Source organism: Gavia stellata, chromosome 21 (assembly GCF_030936135.1).
Source record: "Gavia stellata isolate bGavSte3 chromosome 21, bGavSte3.hap2, whole genome shotgun sequence".
Taxonomy (NCBI): Eukaryota; Metazoa; Chordata; class Aves; order Gaviiformes; family Gaviidae; genus Gavia; species Gavia stellata.
Window position 1 is genome coordinate 6,372,210 of NC_082614.1, and position 15,319 is coordinate 6,387,528.

The 15,319-nt window shown below is 41.9% G+C and overlaps 1 protein-coding gene across 2 annotated transcripts in view; it reads right to left on the reverse strand.

Annotated features, from left to right (window-relative positions):
* The window catches only part of CLTCL1 (clathrin heavy chain like 1), a 36,735-nt gene extending 21,534 nt beyond the window's left edge, over positions 1-15,201 (reverse strand). For both annotated transcript variants that reach the window (XM_059827942.1, XM_059827943.1), the window contains exons 1-5: positions 15,160-15,201; positions 6,605-6,812; positions 2,195-2,463; positions 1,766-1,927; positions 854-967 (exon numbers count right to left, since the gene is read on the reverse strand). In XM_059827942.1, coding sequence (XP_059683925.1) covers positions 854-967; positions 1,766-1,927; positions 2,195-2,463; positions 6,605-6,812; positions 15,160-15,201 — 795 coding nt within the window. The remainder of the gene's footprint in view (positions 1-853; positions 968-1,765; positions 1,928-2,194; positions 2,464-6,604; positions 6,813-15,159) is intronic.
* Positions 15,202-15,319: the final 118 nt, after the last annotated feature.

Sequence of the window (15,319 nt, forward strand, 5' to 3'; positions counted from 1 at the left end):
GGGGAGGCTTTCAAAGCCAAAATGGTCTTCAGACAAAAAAGTACTTTCACTTTGGAACAAATCTTCAGATGTTTTGTTAATTAAGCCTCAAGCTGAAGTACAGAGCCACATGAATCCTGACATGTAGACAGCTTGCTTTGTTTACCTTAGTTTAAGGCATCTCTTGGTTCATTTATTAAGCTGGTCTATTAGACTGGTCAGCAGTTGCATGCTCTGAGATAGTTTGCTTTTATTACACAATTTCTAGTCCTGCAGACATGCTAAGTGAAGTTTAGTCTGTCTAGGCAACCAGCTATGTTCTTTCCTAAAGAACCTCCCATTAATGTCCCAAATTGCCTTTTCAGTGCTGCTACTACAGGAGGTATGCTGATACAGGACTCCCTGCTCCATTTGCCTCTTACAGTGAGATCTACTGTAGATGAAATGCCAGTTTCATGTGAAGCTATGTCAAGCACTATAATGTTATCTAGAACTCTAAACATTAGTGGGAAGTTCAATTGCCAAAGCAATGTTAGAGATATGCTACCAGAAGACATTATTGAGGGGGTTTTGGGGTCTTTTTTTGTTGTTGGGGGTGGTGGTGGTTGTTGGTAGGGGTTTTGCTGGGGCTTTCTGTTTGTTTTCTTTAAATACAACCTTAAGTTGACATATCTGGACAAATACTGGAACAGCCTACATATTTGTGGTTGAATTACTGTTTTAATGTCCAGGCTACATCCCACAATCTATTAACACCCTGCCCAGAACTAGGAGGAATGACAGCAAAGCACTAGTAGAAAGCATTCTTTGTGACAGAAATAGCAGCTACTTGCCAGGCTATAAAGTTGATTTTTTTGGGGGGTCAAACATTTACCTGCATTGCCACAGGAAAGTCTGTCTGTGCCTCAGGTGGGAAAAACACATCAACAGCTTTCTTAACAAATGGCTGATTTCCAGTAGCTGGCTGACCTACTTCAATTATGTGCAGCTAGGAAGAAAAGAGTACATGTCACAAGATTGCTTGCAAGCACAGCCACATGAAAGAAGTTCCTCTCTTCAGATATACTACTAAAGTCATCTGCCACACTTGGCTGATAAATATCTGGAGCACAGCTCCCCAGACTGTTGGTTCAGGATCGGGCAGATATTCATCAGAGGGACAAGCTTTCCAGAACTTGACAAAGTAAAACCCAGAAAACGCTAAAAGAAAGAAAAAAACTATGCTTTCTATGAAAGCAGACTGTATTCAAGACAACTTGTTCAAGATGTTTTGAGTGAGACTTGTCAATTCATCAACAATTTGTGCAGGACAAGACTAGAAAGCTCAAGACACTTTAGTGTTACCTCAGCTCTTTACAGACTGCTCAGCAGTTGTAGCATATTCAACTGCTACCGAATTCCACTACCAGTTTGATGCAAACAATGTACCTACAGCACTAAGGTTTATCTAGTCTCTTTCTGTACTGGATTCAAGACGTAAGATGCTGCTTCATGACTTGACTTCATACACACAAAACACCACATGGGCATAAATTGATGCTTTAACACACTGAGCTCAGTTGTCATTGCATCTACATTTGTTCTTATGTCTAAGTTTCACCCAAGCAACTCAGACTTTTTGCAGTTGCTGTCCTACTGAAAGAAAATGTTTTGATGCTGACCAAATATGCTGCATACATAGTTCCCAAGCTGTTCTTCGAAGACCATACACTAAACTGTGATCACTGAAGTTCTATTAGTACCGAGCTCTGCTACAGCAGAACAGGAAAACACTTGCAGACTTTACCTTGCCCCCTGCAGGACTCCTCACAGCAAAACAGAAAAGGGTAGAAGGTTTGGCATTTCCTTCTATTTTGAACTCTGCAAAAGCTGCTGCATGGCCCTCTATAGGCTGGGAGACTTTTCTGTCAACTGAGTACAGCTGCATTGCACCAACCACACGATTTTGCTAGAAAAAAAGAAAGGTCAGCTTTTAGAGATAAGATTCAAATGTTTATAAGCAAGACCTTTGGGACAGTAAACTAAAAAGCAGCAAATGCCTCTCATCCGCTCCAACACTTTAATTGCTTTAAAGGTCAGGTTATTCCTAGACAAAAGATTTTGTGAATTTTTGTTCTATAGAAACCAAAGTTAAGAAACTATAGCAGCTATTAAGTGAAGTGGGGCCACAGCTCTCCCAACTGCTTTCATAGCATGCTATTTCCAGGTAACTTACCTGTGCTGAAATTCCTATCAGCAGCAGCCATTTTTGGTGTTCATCTGTTCTGTAATTGATTATTTGGCAGCCTGCAAGACTAGCATGCCTGTCAAACATCTTTTGGGGTTGTGATTCTCCCTCCATGCTCCAGTGGTAGACTGCTGTCTCTGTCACCAAGGCAACTGTATTCACAGATATCCATTTCCAGAAGATCACTTCCTCTGCCATCGTGTGGGCTTTCATTTTACTTTTCATCTCAATGTTAAAGATCTGAAGTGTTTTCCCAGCTAGTATGACAAAACCCAAGAAACATCATAAATAGATTACCACAATGGCCATCCTGTAGTCTGCCTATTTACAAGCATCCTGTTTAACCCACTAGTCCAGCAATGTTACAGACAGGGTTTAGTGTCCTGTCACATCTGAGTCTCCTTTGACACTTGACTCATATCAAACAGAATCCCCTCCCCACCCCCAACACCTCTACCATCCTTGAGGCAAGAACATCTACTTCTTATGGACACTTACATGGACATTCCACAACTGACAAGCACAGACATTTTAATTAACTGTAAACTAGTTAAAAGACAGTCTAAGCTACAGAGCTTGTGTAAACTCTAGTTTAGATAGCAGCACTGGTATATCAAGTTATAGGTGTCTAGTAGATGTCATTCAGTACAATTAATAGAAAGAAGGGCTCCAGTTTATGTCAATTTAGTAGCTGCTGTAGATGACCTGGACTGAGTCCAAGAGCATGAAACTTGCAACAGCTCTTGAGATGACCAAAGACCACAGCTGCCATTCTATTTTTCTGTTGAACGAACTGTGCACTTAACTAGGAGATGGATGGGCTCTGTAGAACATTAATACAACAACTGCCTATTGAAGAGGCCAGTCAAAAGTTCAGAAAGGTTATAGAAAGGTTTGGAGCTTTAGTTCCAGTTAAGGTTACTGCATCATAATTTAGGCAACTATATTGCAGGTTTAAGCTTGACTTTAGTATTCCTTTTAACTACCAGAAGCAGTTAGTAAGGGTAGACTTAAAACTAATGTTAATTGAAACAAGCTATAAAGAATAAGGAACTCTATTCCTTTCAGGAAGTCAAAGGGATGTTTTACTTCACTGCAGACGAGACAACTCAGCTCTAGGAATATTGTTTTCTGTTCACAAGACACCCACTCAGACTGCTAGAGTATTGGCTTGTAATGCCATTATTTCTATCCACATTTCAGAAGTGTTTTCCCTGCTAGTAACACTTCTGACTGTCAAACTGGTAGATGTTCCCTCTACTGGGAAGTTTTGATAGATGAAGGCTGCTGGCCACTAAGGAATCGTTTTCAAGAGATACTAATTCTAAGTTAATATGCATCTCAGACTGCTCTATAATGTTTTAACATAATTTATACAGTAAATTGGTCATATTAGTTTAATGCAGTGCCAAGAGACAATGCAAGACTTCAGAGATACCACATGCAGCATTTATGCTCCCTAGATTAACTTCATAAAGAACTGTTAACCTGATCAACTAGTTCCTAGGACAGCTTGCTAGCTTTCCTGGGACCAAAAGCAGACTGTTTCTGACACCCCCTTGCTCTGCACATTCAGTTACTGTATTATACAAATGCAATAAGCCCAGGCCTAACACCAGCTATAAACTGGTAGGTGGAAACAGCATATTTACTGTATTGGACAACAATTTGTCCAGCAGCGGACTGGTACTACTAAGGGATTCATTTTGGAACTTCCACTGCATGCAACCCCACATGCAGAAGGCAGACAAGTAGTTCTGGAAGGGCTCTAGTCACCATCTAAACAGGAATATCAGTATGTGCATACAGAAACTGCTCTCAGTCAGTCTTCCTGAAAAGGAAGCAGGATGTCCTTCCTAGTTTTAAGAACACAGAAGCTAATAAGCTACTAAAACAAGCTAAAAGCGCATGCTTGTCTATTTTCTAGAATAAATTTGACTGCTGTGTTACAGTTGGAAATGGCTTTAGAAGCTTCATCAGGCAGCTAGCTCTGGATGTTGGGTGCCACAGGAGCCATAGCAATACAGTTTAAATGTGGCTACATAAATTCAAACTTCAGAACTCTAAACTGTAATTAAACTACAAAAAATCCATTATTTGGATTAAGAGAGAGCAGAACCTCCTATAAAGTCTCAGTGAGGGTAAGTGTGAGTTTGAGTCCTATGTCTACTTGAATGCTTTCTTAGGCCAAGATCTGAGACAAAAAGCCAGACTCTTATGTAAGTTTTTCTGATCAAGCTACCAGACTGATCAGTCTACTTAGACTATTCTCTACAGGTGTAGTCAAGTAAGCAGATTCTTTTTTTTTTTTTTGAACACCAGCACGAGAATTTACATTTCAGTTCACTGGAGCATGAAGTTTCTCCATTCCACAAAGGACGGAAGCACACCTGAGTGCTGCATTCTCCACTTACACCAACTGGGGAGTACTCAGTACAGAGCAAAGCAAGAGAATCATGAACACAAGGACAAAGCATAAATCTTGGTACACCAGGAGAATGCCACATGCAATCCAGAAATGAAATTGTGCATACTGTGTTTCAGTTCACATAAAGAACCATTTCATTTCTTTTTCTGAGGATGGGTTTGTATGTTTATTGCTCAATAATCCTCAGATTATGAGCAACTCCCAATCATGGCACACTGAGTCACAATATGCAACAGTTTTGACTACTGAAGCCTCAGTCAATCAGCAGGGAAAGTCTGGAGTGACAGACTGACTTAAACCATGTCTACAGCAGTCACTGCAGTTCTGCTGGTTACCATTGGTTAGGTAGCTCTGTTCATCCTCTTTTCTACCCAACCCTTTGGTCATTAGATTATTGATAGAAGAAGAGATCATTAAGTTTGCAATACCTGACAAGACAACTTTGCATGTCAATGTGACATCATTCACTCAACCTTTTCTGTTCAGAGGACAAGCTTATTCACTCTGCATGGACAGAACAACACTTCTTTTGAGCAAATTTCAACACTGGCAAGAATAAAGCTATATTCTTCAGAGCTGATGATAATCCATTTAGTTAGTAGGTTAGTTTTAAAAGCAGATGATATAGTTTCCTTTTAAGAGCCAGATGAAGGTCTGCTAGCGTAGAGAAGGCACTTTCCTTGCCAATATGGTTCGTTTAAAGGGGTCCAAGATTAAGGACAGTGAAGTCTTAACAGATCTGAAGTTATATTTTCATTGTTACCTTTACCCACACTCCAGGTAAGGCAGTCCTTTGCAAGATGTATAAGCATCTTAGCTGAATCTGTGATTCAGCTGAAGTCAAACATTAACATGTTAGTTTTCCCCTAATGTCAGTATAAGCCTGAGATCAAAGACAAGGAGTTACAAGTTTTGTGCCAGTTCTGAGGACAGCTATTTCTTGGACCCCTATGTAATTTCACCATGATTTTTCACAATAAAAACACACTTAGGCAGAAATGAATAGCACACAGGACATGCTAGCAGAGGTCTCTCATAAAAATATTGCAACTTGGGTTTGTCTATCAACTGTACTTCCATCATATATACACACACATTAAGAGGACACTTCTCCTTCACTTGGTACAGTCAATAGTCAAAATAGCCAAATGGTTAGCAAGAAGCCAATGGAGAACACTTTCAGTGTAATACCAGTTGAGGATTAAGATCCCCCACCTGGCTATGAAGTGAGCCATCAAATGGTTACCTTAAAGTTCAGTACTTTTTATGAGATTAGACCATTCTGTACTACCAAACATGAAATGTCATGACAAAGTTCACTCACCATCTGTTTAGATAAGATGCAGGAAGAAAAGTACATAGTCAGTAACAGTTACCAAGGTTAAATACCAGAAGTTGGTCATTTAAGAAGAGAGACAGATGCATTAAGAACTATTTCCTTGAGCTCAGAGTACTACTTAAAGGCAGGATCAACACCACAGGTACTGGGAAGCAGAGGTCTTCTATCCGCAAGATCTCATGATTGTCAAACTTAACATGCTTGTACATTCAGACTTTCACAGTTACTGGGCATCCTTATGACATTTTATTGGTATCTAGTAAGCTCTTCAGAGCTACAAGAAAGGGCCAGAGCAGAGTAAGAATGGCTTTACACCCCTACTCATCTTTACAAGTGTCCATTATGTTTACAACACCTGGTTAAAGGGAAAGTATACCATATGTGGACCTGGTCCTCAGTGAGACTAGGAGGCTTCAGTGCCAAGTCCAAGCATCTCACACCTACTTGGAGGCAAATCATCCAGAGGTTACCAGAAAATCCACTGCCAAAAATACAGCATGCAAGTTCAGGCAAGAATTCTTATCCTCATATACATTCTTAAGTTTACATAAATCTTAACCTTAAGAGCATACATAACTAGTAATACAGCTAAACAGTAGGTTTCATACTGCAATAGTAAAGGGTTACTCACCTTTTAGCGCAATTACTTTAGAGGCTGGATTCATGATGGCACTTTCAGCAGAAATTGGACGTCTGATGGGTGTTGTTGGATCGCTCATGTCAATTATCACTACTTGTGCCTGCTCTCCCACTTTCTCCCTGATGCAGATGAACTTGTCAGATTCCATTGTTAGGGTACTGAATCCAATGTTTGCTGGGTTAATGCCCAAATTTTGGAGCTAGAAAGACAGAGTGTTTTATTATCCTTCCCATGTTGAAAATCTAACTCAAGCCTCTATGTCTAAAGTCTCCTCCAGAAGGAAATACAAGACTGGCATATTTCTCTGACAAGAGTGTGTATTATGGAACCACAATTTATCTTCTGGTTCTTTTTGTTCCATACTTAAAGAACTACACAATTCTCAGTATTCAAGTCCTGAAGACACTCCAAAGTTGTGTTACTGATGGAAAAAAAAAGGAGCTTTAACTTAAGCATTTATTGCTTAACCTGGTCCTAGTAATGTCATAGGCTCCATACAATCAGTAGCATCACTATTTCAGATTTAGCAAGGCTGGTAAATTTGATATCAAAAACAAGTGGCAGAACTACAACGTACAGCATGAGTAGGTCTTATGGAAAGAACCAGTTACCCTTATGCAACCCACTCCTAATATGGAATGAAGTCTACATAGCAGGTCTCAAATGGCCTATTTTTACAAGTAGACTTGTTCACCTTGCTTCTTAGAATCTAATTCTTACCAGTGAGAGCTACGAAAGATGTGTTAAAATAACCAGTCATTCCATCTCCCCTTGCCCAAGATGTCATGCCATTTGGGTCAACAACAAAGGCAGGGATTTCACAATGCAGGCCCCCTCCAGCCTTATGTCCAACTCTCAAAACATAACTTGTGTGCAATCATATGACAGTAGGTACAAAGCAGTTACTCTTAATGTAACTTAAAGTCATTTTGTGTCACTGAAAAGACCATCCTAGAAGATGGCTATTTCTCATTTTCATCCTTTTGTGTTAACTTTGTTTCCATTCACTGCCAATTTCAGGTTAACAGGAGGAAGTGGCAGTGAATGAGTATCACTGTTTTGGTTGGGCTGCAGCAGATCACCTTCACCTATGCAGCACACCCCAGCTTGGTACGTATACAAGCTGCATTTCGTGTAACAGTAACTGTGACAAGCCTGAGCACCTGCTTCATGCCCCAGAGCAATGCTTTTCAAGCAGAGAAACTGTATCAGCTTCACTGAAGCTTAAGGGATTAACCTATACTGCTGTTCAGTGCACTGCAAGTGAAAAATGACTGCCCTCAAGGAGACAGGATAGGAACTACCACCAGCATCACTCAGTCATTAGACTCCTTTGATACATACCACCAGGACCTTCATACAATAGACAAAACCCCTTGGGCAACAAGCCCCACGATGGTGTCACAAACACTGTTTTAGTGTGTTTTGATCTGGCTGATCACAGCTTGTTACAGCTTCTATAAAGCTACATACCCAATTCATGATTTAGTGAGTAATGGAGGTACCTAGAACTGTTGTGTGTCAGGACTATGCCCAAGAATGCCTCAAGAATTGTTTGTTTTCTGTTCAGCTTACTAATGAAGAGCTATTCAGCTCAGTAACTGCTAATCTCAATTTACTCAAGTTTCAGTAATGCAATACAAGCCAAATGCACGCATGTGTAAAAAGATGTTTACTCCCTCCCGCAAGTGTCTCTGCAAAACTGAGACCCATTCAGCTAACACCTCACCTTATAGGTAAATACTTCAATACATACTAGCAAGCTTCAGTAGATGCCATTCATTCCAAAAAAGAATCAAAGTTTAGGCACAAGAACATCAGCAGCTGCTTGCAACTAGAGTTTTGAAAACAAGTCCACTGGTCATGTGGCTATTACAGGCTTCCGTGTCAGTACGGAAAGAAGTTTCCATATCAAGACAACTCATGTACTTTTCATATGTAATGCAGAAAGTTTTAGTACCCAATAAACATGCAAGTTGTAGCTCCATCAACTTCTGTGACCTTGAACAACAAAGGAATAAGTGATGGGCTCTTAATCCCACTGTTCTTGCTCACATGTTCTAGACAGGACAACGTCCACTTATTTTGACAAATTACATGTTCACATAGTAGACACTTGCACACTTTAATGTTAGAGCATGAGGCGAGTCCATCTACCAATGCAGTATAGTCCATTCCAAGAGACTGATGACGTTAAGTGTCACAAGAGTGGTCAAGACATTTAACTGCAGCATAGCCAAGTTCCTAACTTGATTTAATTAATCCAAACTCAGATGTATTTCCAGAGTACTGAAGTAGAAACACAGCCTCTTCAAGGTCTCTTCTCAATTATTGTGCTTCAGCTTGACCTACTCTTCAAGAGACAGCCCCTGTTCCAATCATTCGGCATGGTGAGAATCTTGAGGCATTAGCCTACTTGAAGTTCAGCTTTAAGCCCAAGGTTGTTATTCACTCCAACATCTGGCCCACGTTGAAGAATAACACTTTACGTATCTTCACTAAGACAAGTAAGATTTTGCATCAACTTCTGGTATTAAAATTTCCCATTTTAACTGCTATAAAACCTAGCAAAGCTTTCAGAAAATGTAACGTTAAATTACGCACAACTGTCACTGCCATCCTTATTATTAGGTAAGCCAATCACATCTTTCAAAGGCAAAATGTCAGGACTTCCTAAAGGGTGGTCACGTAAATACTGCAAGCCTCAGTAAATGACAACGCTTCACGTTTTAGCAGTCTGAAAACACTGAAGACTGTTCCTGCCATCAGGGGAGTGATAAGTACCCTCATAAAATCATACATGCTCCTATAACATGGAAGCAGCGTAAGAGGCATATTCCTTATGACTGTACATAAGAACATGAGCACAATCCCTTTACCACCAAAGGGACATTAGCCAGCATTGCTTCTATCCTGGACAGGACAAACCTGCCAAGACAATCTGGACTATGTTGTTCTAAAGCACCTTCACCCCTTCCTCAAGCATGGAATTAAGAAAACTTTCCTACAGGAGGTAGCAAGCATTTAGCTATGTATCTCAAAAGGCCTCAGGTGAAGGTGCTACAGGTCATTACTGAAGCTTGTACATATTAACTAGAGATTTGGCAGTTTATTTTCATAAAGGAGTGAACATCAGGCCTCTCAATTGTTACAAAATTTGCATTTTTTATTATGCTTCTTAGGCAAGCAGTACTCTCAAACTAAGGTTGCCTTCTTCTGAAAAGAAGAATTCAATATTACAAAGTCATTTCAGAGACATTTACTATGGGCATAGCCTCCTTCCATGATTTTACCCCACACTTTACTTTTGGGTAATCCAGTGAAACCCCACTAAGCATCTCCATGCAGGTTACTGTAAGCCGCACTGGAGAGAAAAGAATAACATTCTGTTCTACAAGTAACAGTCTAATGTCTCTCCTACCCTTTCATGCCCTAATGCCCATTATCTACATGTACAGTGCAAAACCATCTTCACTATCAGGCTGAACGAAACAGATAAAGATTTTTGCTTCATAGATATCTAGTATTACTGCAGGCTAGATTAAATACCAAACTTACTTTTAAGCATCTTACAGATACTGAGAACTTACTGACACGGTAAAGATTAGCCCAAGATGTATATTTGATTCTCAACCTGAATGAAGATACACAAGTCCTACATTTAGGATGAAATACAACTATTAATCCGAGATTTAGTTTTTTGCCATTCTACTTTACCGACATGGTACCATTTGCTAAGAAATGGAGTTGAGATGTTTTTACACAAGAGTTCTACTAAATATTGAGTTTTCTAATGTGTTTCCCTTTCTGTGGCGTGCAGTGGTCCAGACTGAGCCAGCACAGACCAACTCAGACACTGATACTACTAGTCTTGAAACTAAGTCCATTACTCTAATGGGAAATACTTAAGCCTAACTTACTGTCTGTTCAGTACTGACACTCCAATACTTGGGATCTACCACCATTTAAATGCTGGAGTCAGAAGAACTTCATGAATTTAAGATCCCTCCAGCGTTCAGTAAACATCCCATTTAAGCTTTATGCCACACAGCTCTAGTGGAAATGCTTTTTAGAGGTGATCATCTATTGTTTTTTAAGCCCATTAGAAAAGAGTGAGGCTTGGACAGAGGCCATAGGTACCCAAATATTAAAAATTGCCTGCTAAAAGCTCTGTAAGCACATACCATTTTAAGCATAATACAAACCAAGAACACAGTAATACAGTTTCTCAGAACTCTTTCACTCATGTGAGTATATAATCATGCTTAATAAGGATCTGCATACAGTTGTTGGACACCCCCTCTCAATTGCCCGCCTTGCCTCATCTGCTATAGATCCCATCTTGAGAGGTGAGGGACATCAAGGAAGTATATGAGAGCTGAAACATGCAAGACCCCCGGCTCACAGGTTTTAGTGCAGTTGCCATTAAGCTTTCATCTTAAACAACAGTTACGCCCTACACAAAATCTATTCTTGTATGTCTGATGAGGATTAGGTCATCTATTGAATGAGTCTCCCTATCACATGTAGGGCACTTTTCAATCCAGTGAGCAGATCTGGTCTCTTCAATGCTAAATAGCTGAATCAAGTCATAATATTTAGCCCTACCTTTCGAATACAAGTCCAAAAAGTCACTTACAGTTTGCAAATATCCTGAGTGCTTTTAAGTCTACGTCTAGCCAAAGCAAACTCATGAAAGCCATTACACTTCAGCTCAGTCATGCCTATTGCACAACAGATAGTAATGCTTAACAAGACATCTCAGACTATCCAAATAGAAAGTGGTTTTGTCGAGAAAATAACAGACATAAATCTGCATCCTTTATGTTTAAAACCTCAGCTTCTCAGTGCTGCACCAAGATGCATAGAACTTATGCGTCAAGAGCATGTCATGCACAGAAGTTTTTTTTCACAACAGTTGGCTGTGCTCAAGAGCCTGTATTACATTATTCAACAGAAAGGAGGACCCTGTCTACAGATCCATCTGTCTATCCCTCTAAGGGATGAAGGCCCACAACCTAGGAACCTGAGATTTTGTATAAGCAACAGATTTCTCCGCAAGGAAGCAGAGATTTTTGCTAGTGAAAACAGAAAAAAGCTCAAAAGGGGACAAAGACAAGCTTTTAAGAGCAAACCAATGACTAAGTAAAGGAAAAGTTTAATTTTAGATCAAGAACACTTTGTACGCTGAATTCCAGTAGTACTGCTTCCAGTCTATGTACCAGTATATTTAGTCTTTTACAGCATTTCCATCGTAAACTACAATCCCCTTGGAAGAGTTCAATCTGGTAAATAATTTATAATTCACTGCTCCAACAGAAGCACTGGAGTTAAGAACCCGATTAAATCACAGTAGCTTAAGTAGCATGTACTAGTACTTCACTACAGCAGAGCTGGCATAGTTTGTACTGCTGCTGCAGCTGGTCAGCTACCAGATAGATAAAACCCAAGTCCTTATCTTATTCCCCTCCCTTGCTATGGGAGTGAACTATGATATCCTCTGTGGGAAGAATGAGCAAGATGCAAGTTCTTTATGAATTTGTGAAGACTCATAGCTACAGAGTTCACATCTAAAAACAACTGTTCAATTGCATTAAATGGAGCTAAACAAACAGCAAGACTTGAGTTCATTCTCAGCTTGAATACTACCACATCAAGACCTGGATATCTTTCTTTTACTGCAGCCACTCTCCATCTTTCAGCTCACACAGGACTTGAATGTACAAGCTATAAATTTAACTTCAAATTTAACGTGCACTGTGACTGGCAGTCACTCCTCCTGCACAGGCTTAGAGCTACAGTTCAGTCAGAAGGATGATCAACATACAGCAAAAGGAGCTCTACAAGGCATGTAAACAGTCTGCCGATCTCCAGTACTCCTCCAATTTTACGTGGATCAAGATCACTGTTTCACTTCACACTATCATTTATCCACTTCCAGCTAGAGAGAGTGGGAGAGAAGAGTTCAGTGTTTAGCACTGCAACTTATGTTTAGTTTCTCTGGAGAGCACTTTCTGCATGCTTTAGTCCTTCTTTTAGTAAAGTACATACAACTGTCTCAGGAAGACTCTGAACTTAAGTGAAATAATGTTTCATCAGCAACAGGCTGAATTTGGAACTGAGTAATTACAGAGCTAACAGCTATTCTAACCACTTAAAGCTACATAACATATAAACAGTACACAGATTGACTTAAGGTACAGAAAGATTTAATGTAGGATCACTGAAACACAGCACAATTATAAGGAATTGTAACTTTTTTGAATTTAATATCATAAAGCAGCATACTGGATCTGTCACACTAATTTTAAATATGACAATTTAACTGTAGCCAAGCCAATTTCTTGGATGTAACGTGGGGAAAAGATATTAAGCTGATAAAACTAAGTATGAGTGATAGTGAAACATTATGCAGAGGAGTGAAGGCCTAATCTTTTCATTAATTCCCCACCAGTCAACAGTAAGCAGCATGTATCATTTATTCATGACTCTAGATGTTTACAACACATAATATTAAGTTAGAACTGATAAAACTGTACCACAGATATCCAGCCAGAGCAAACATTACCAGTTCCCACATTCCTTCTGATTTCCCTTCCCATGTAGAGACAACTGCAGAAGCAGCACTGAGGAGGCTGACTGCACTCCTACTCCCAGCTACTATAATCTCAGTTTCTCTTTAGTAGAGTACTGCTTTGGAGCTACTGCACTCAAACTGGGGGGAGAAGCAGGGAAGAGTGAATCCTGAAGAAGAGTTTGGTTCTACATGTTAGCATCAGGGGTCCCAAGGCTTCCCCTGCTTCTCTATGCAGCCTCCACGCTGGGAAAAGTCTCTCAAGCAGAGGTTTAGTCCTTTCAATAAGATCGAATAATTTAAGAGCAAAAGCAGGTGGTAGCAAAAAATAGAATATGACTTCAGTACAAATCCCTTGAGAGGCTGCTAGCCCCCCCACCCAAAACAGAAGTACTACAATGCTAATATTGGCAGTGTTACAAAACACACCACACTAGCCATCACAGAAGCAGTCATTTAATACGCAAAGCAGCACATTACATCTATGACATATTAAGTGTGATGTTCTCTCATCATTATTGTAGAGACCAAATACAATCAGTAGGATTGGTTATGTTTGCTAGTTTTAAATGGTTAGAACTATATTCTTCTTTCTAAGGAAAGTCTGACATCAAAAACACTTTGATGCCAAGTTTCTTACTCGGACAGCTATATTGTAGCTCATAGGAATTCATTTGAGGTTACTACAATCACTGCTATACTGGATACTGGGGGGCAGGGAGATAAGTGACAGCATAACTCTTTTCACCATGCTAAACTCTCTTAACCCGTGACAACTCTGAGGAGACAGGTTTGTCTGCTCCCTTGGGCACAGAGATTAGATATTTCTGGAGGTTGTCAGCCCTACTACTGTTTTTCAGGCTAGGGCTCCTTCTGGAGTGACCAAGACAGTTCTTCCAGTCAAGCAGAAAAACCACTTCCAAAAGGAGTTGGAAGGGGCAATACCCATTTCCCAAGCTGAAATGCTTGAAGTGGCCCACAGTCCACACCGATGGATGATACCCAGTTCATATTTGAAATGTATGCCCGATTTGACAGAAAGGGGCGGTACAGAGGCAGAAGGATGACTTGCCAAGTCCACTTCCTGTTCTCTCATTCATTTAGCAAATTCCTTTAATTCCTGCCTCAAACTGCATGTTCAGAGACGGCTGTTCTCTCACTCCATTTACAACCCTCCCTCACCACCAGTTCACAAGGAAACAGATAAACCGGTTTGTCTGTGCTGCATCCATTAGTCATGGATCTTTTCCAACGCTGGCATTATGGTTTTCACATGCTATTAAGAACAGAACCATGTCGTTTTTACGGAGGTTTCTTTAATAATATTATGTTCGGAAGGAGGGACGGAGGCTGTGCAGCTTCCGAATCCAAACGGTTTCTTGCACCTCATCTCACCAATTTCCTCCCCGTTCGCAGCTGCACAGAAAGAGGTTCCCAGGAGCCTCCGCGATCCGGAGGCTGACGGTCGTTTAGGTAGAAGAGAAAAGCCCCGATCCCTCTGCGAGATTAAGGCGCCCACCTAAGCTGAGGCGGGGGAGCCCCCGCGGTCCCCGGGGGGAGCAGCCCGGGCCCGGCGCCTCCCCCTCCCCGGAGCGGGAGGTCCCTCAGCGGCGAGTGACTCTGCACAAATCGCGGCCGCTCCGCACGCCGCGGAGAGGCAAGGCGGGGGATGGACGGACAGAGGCGGCAGCCCGGGAGCCCGCACCGGGGCGGCCTCGGCCCCGCGCGCCTTCCCGCGGCGCTCCGCGGGACGGCGGCCCCGCACCGGAGGGGAGGCAGGGAGGGAGGGAGGGAGGGAAGGGGGGTGCCCCCACCACAGCGGCCGCAGGAGGCGCCCCCGCGGCCTGGCCCCCTCTCCCCTCAGCGCGCCCCCAGCCCCGGCTAGGCCGCGGGCCCCCCCTCTCCGAGGGACAGCGTGAGGCAGAGGAGGGGGAGCCCCGTCCCCGCGCCTCCGCCGCCCCCCTCCGCTCACCTGAAAATGCTCCTGGAAGCGAATGGGCAGTATCTGGGCCATGGCTGGGGGCGAGCTCCCCGGGGCAGGGGCGCGGGGCAGGGGCCGGCGGTGGCAGCAGGGCAGGCGCCGCTGCACCCCACACGGCGGCGGGGAGGAGGGGAGGGGGAGGCGGCGCAGG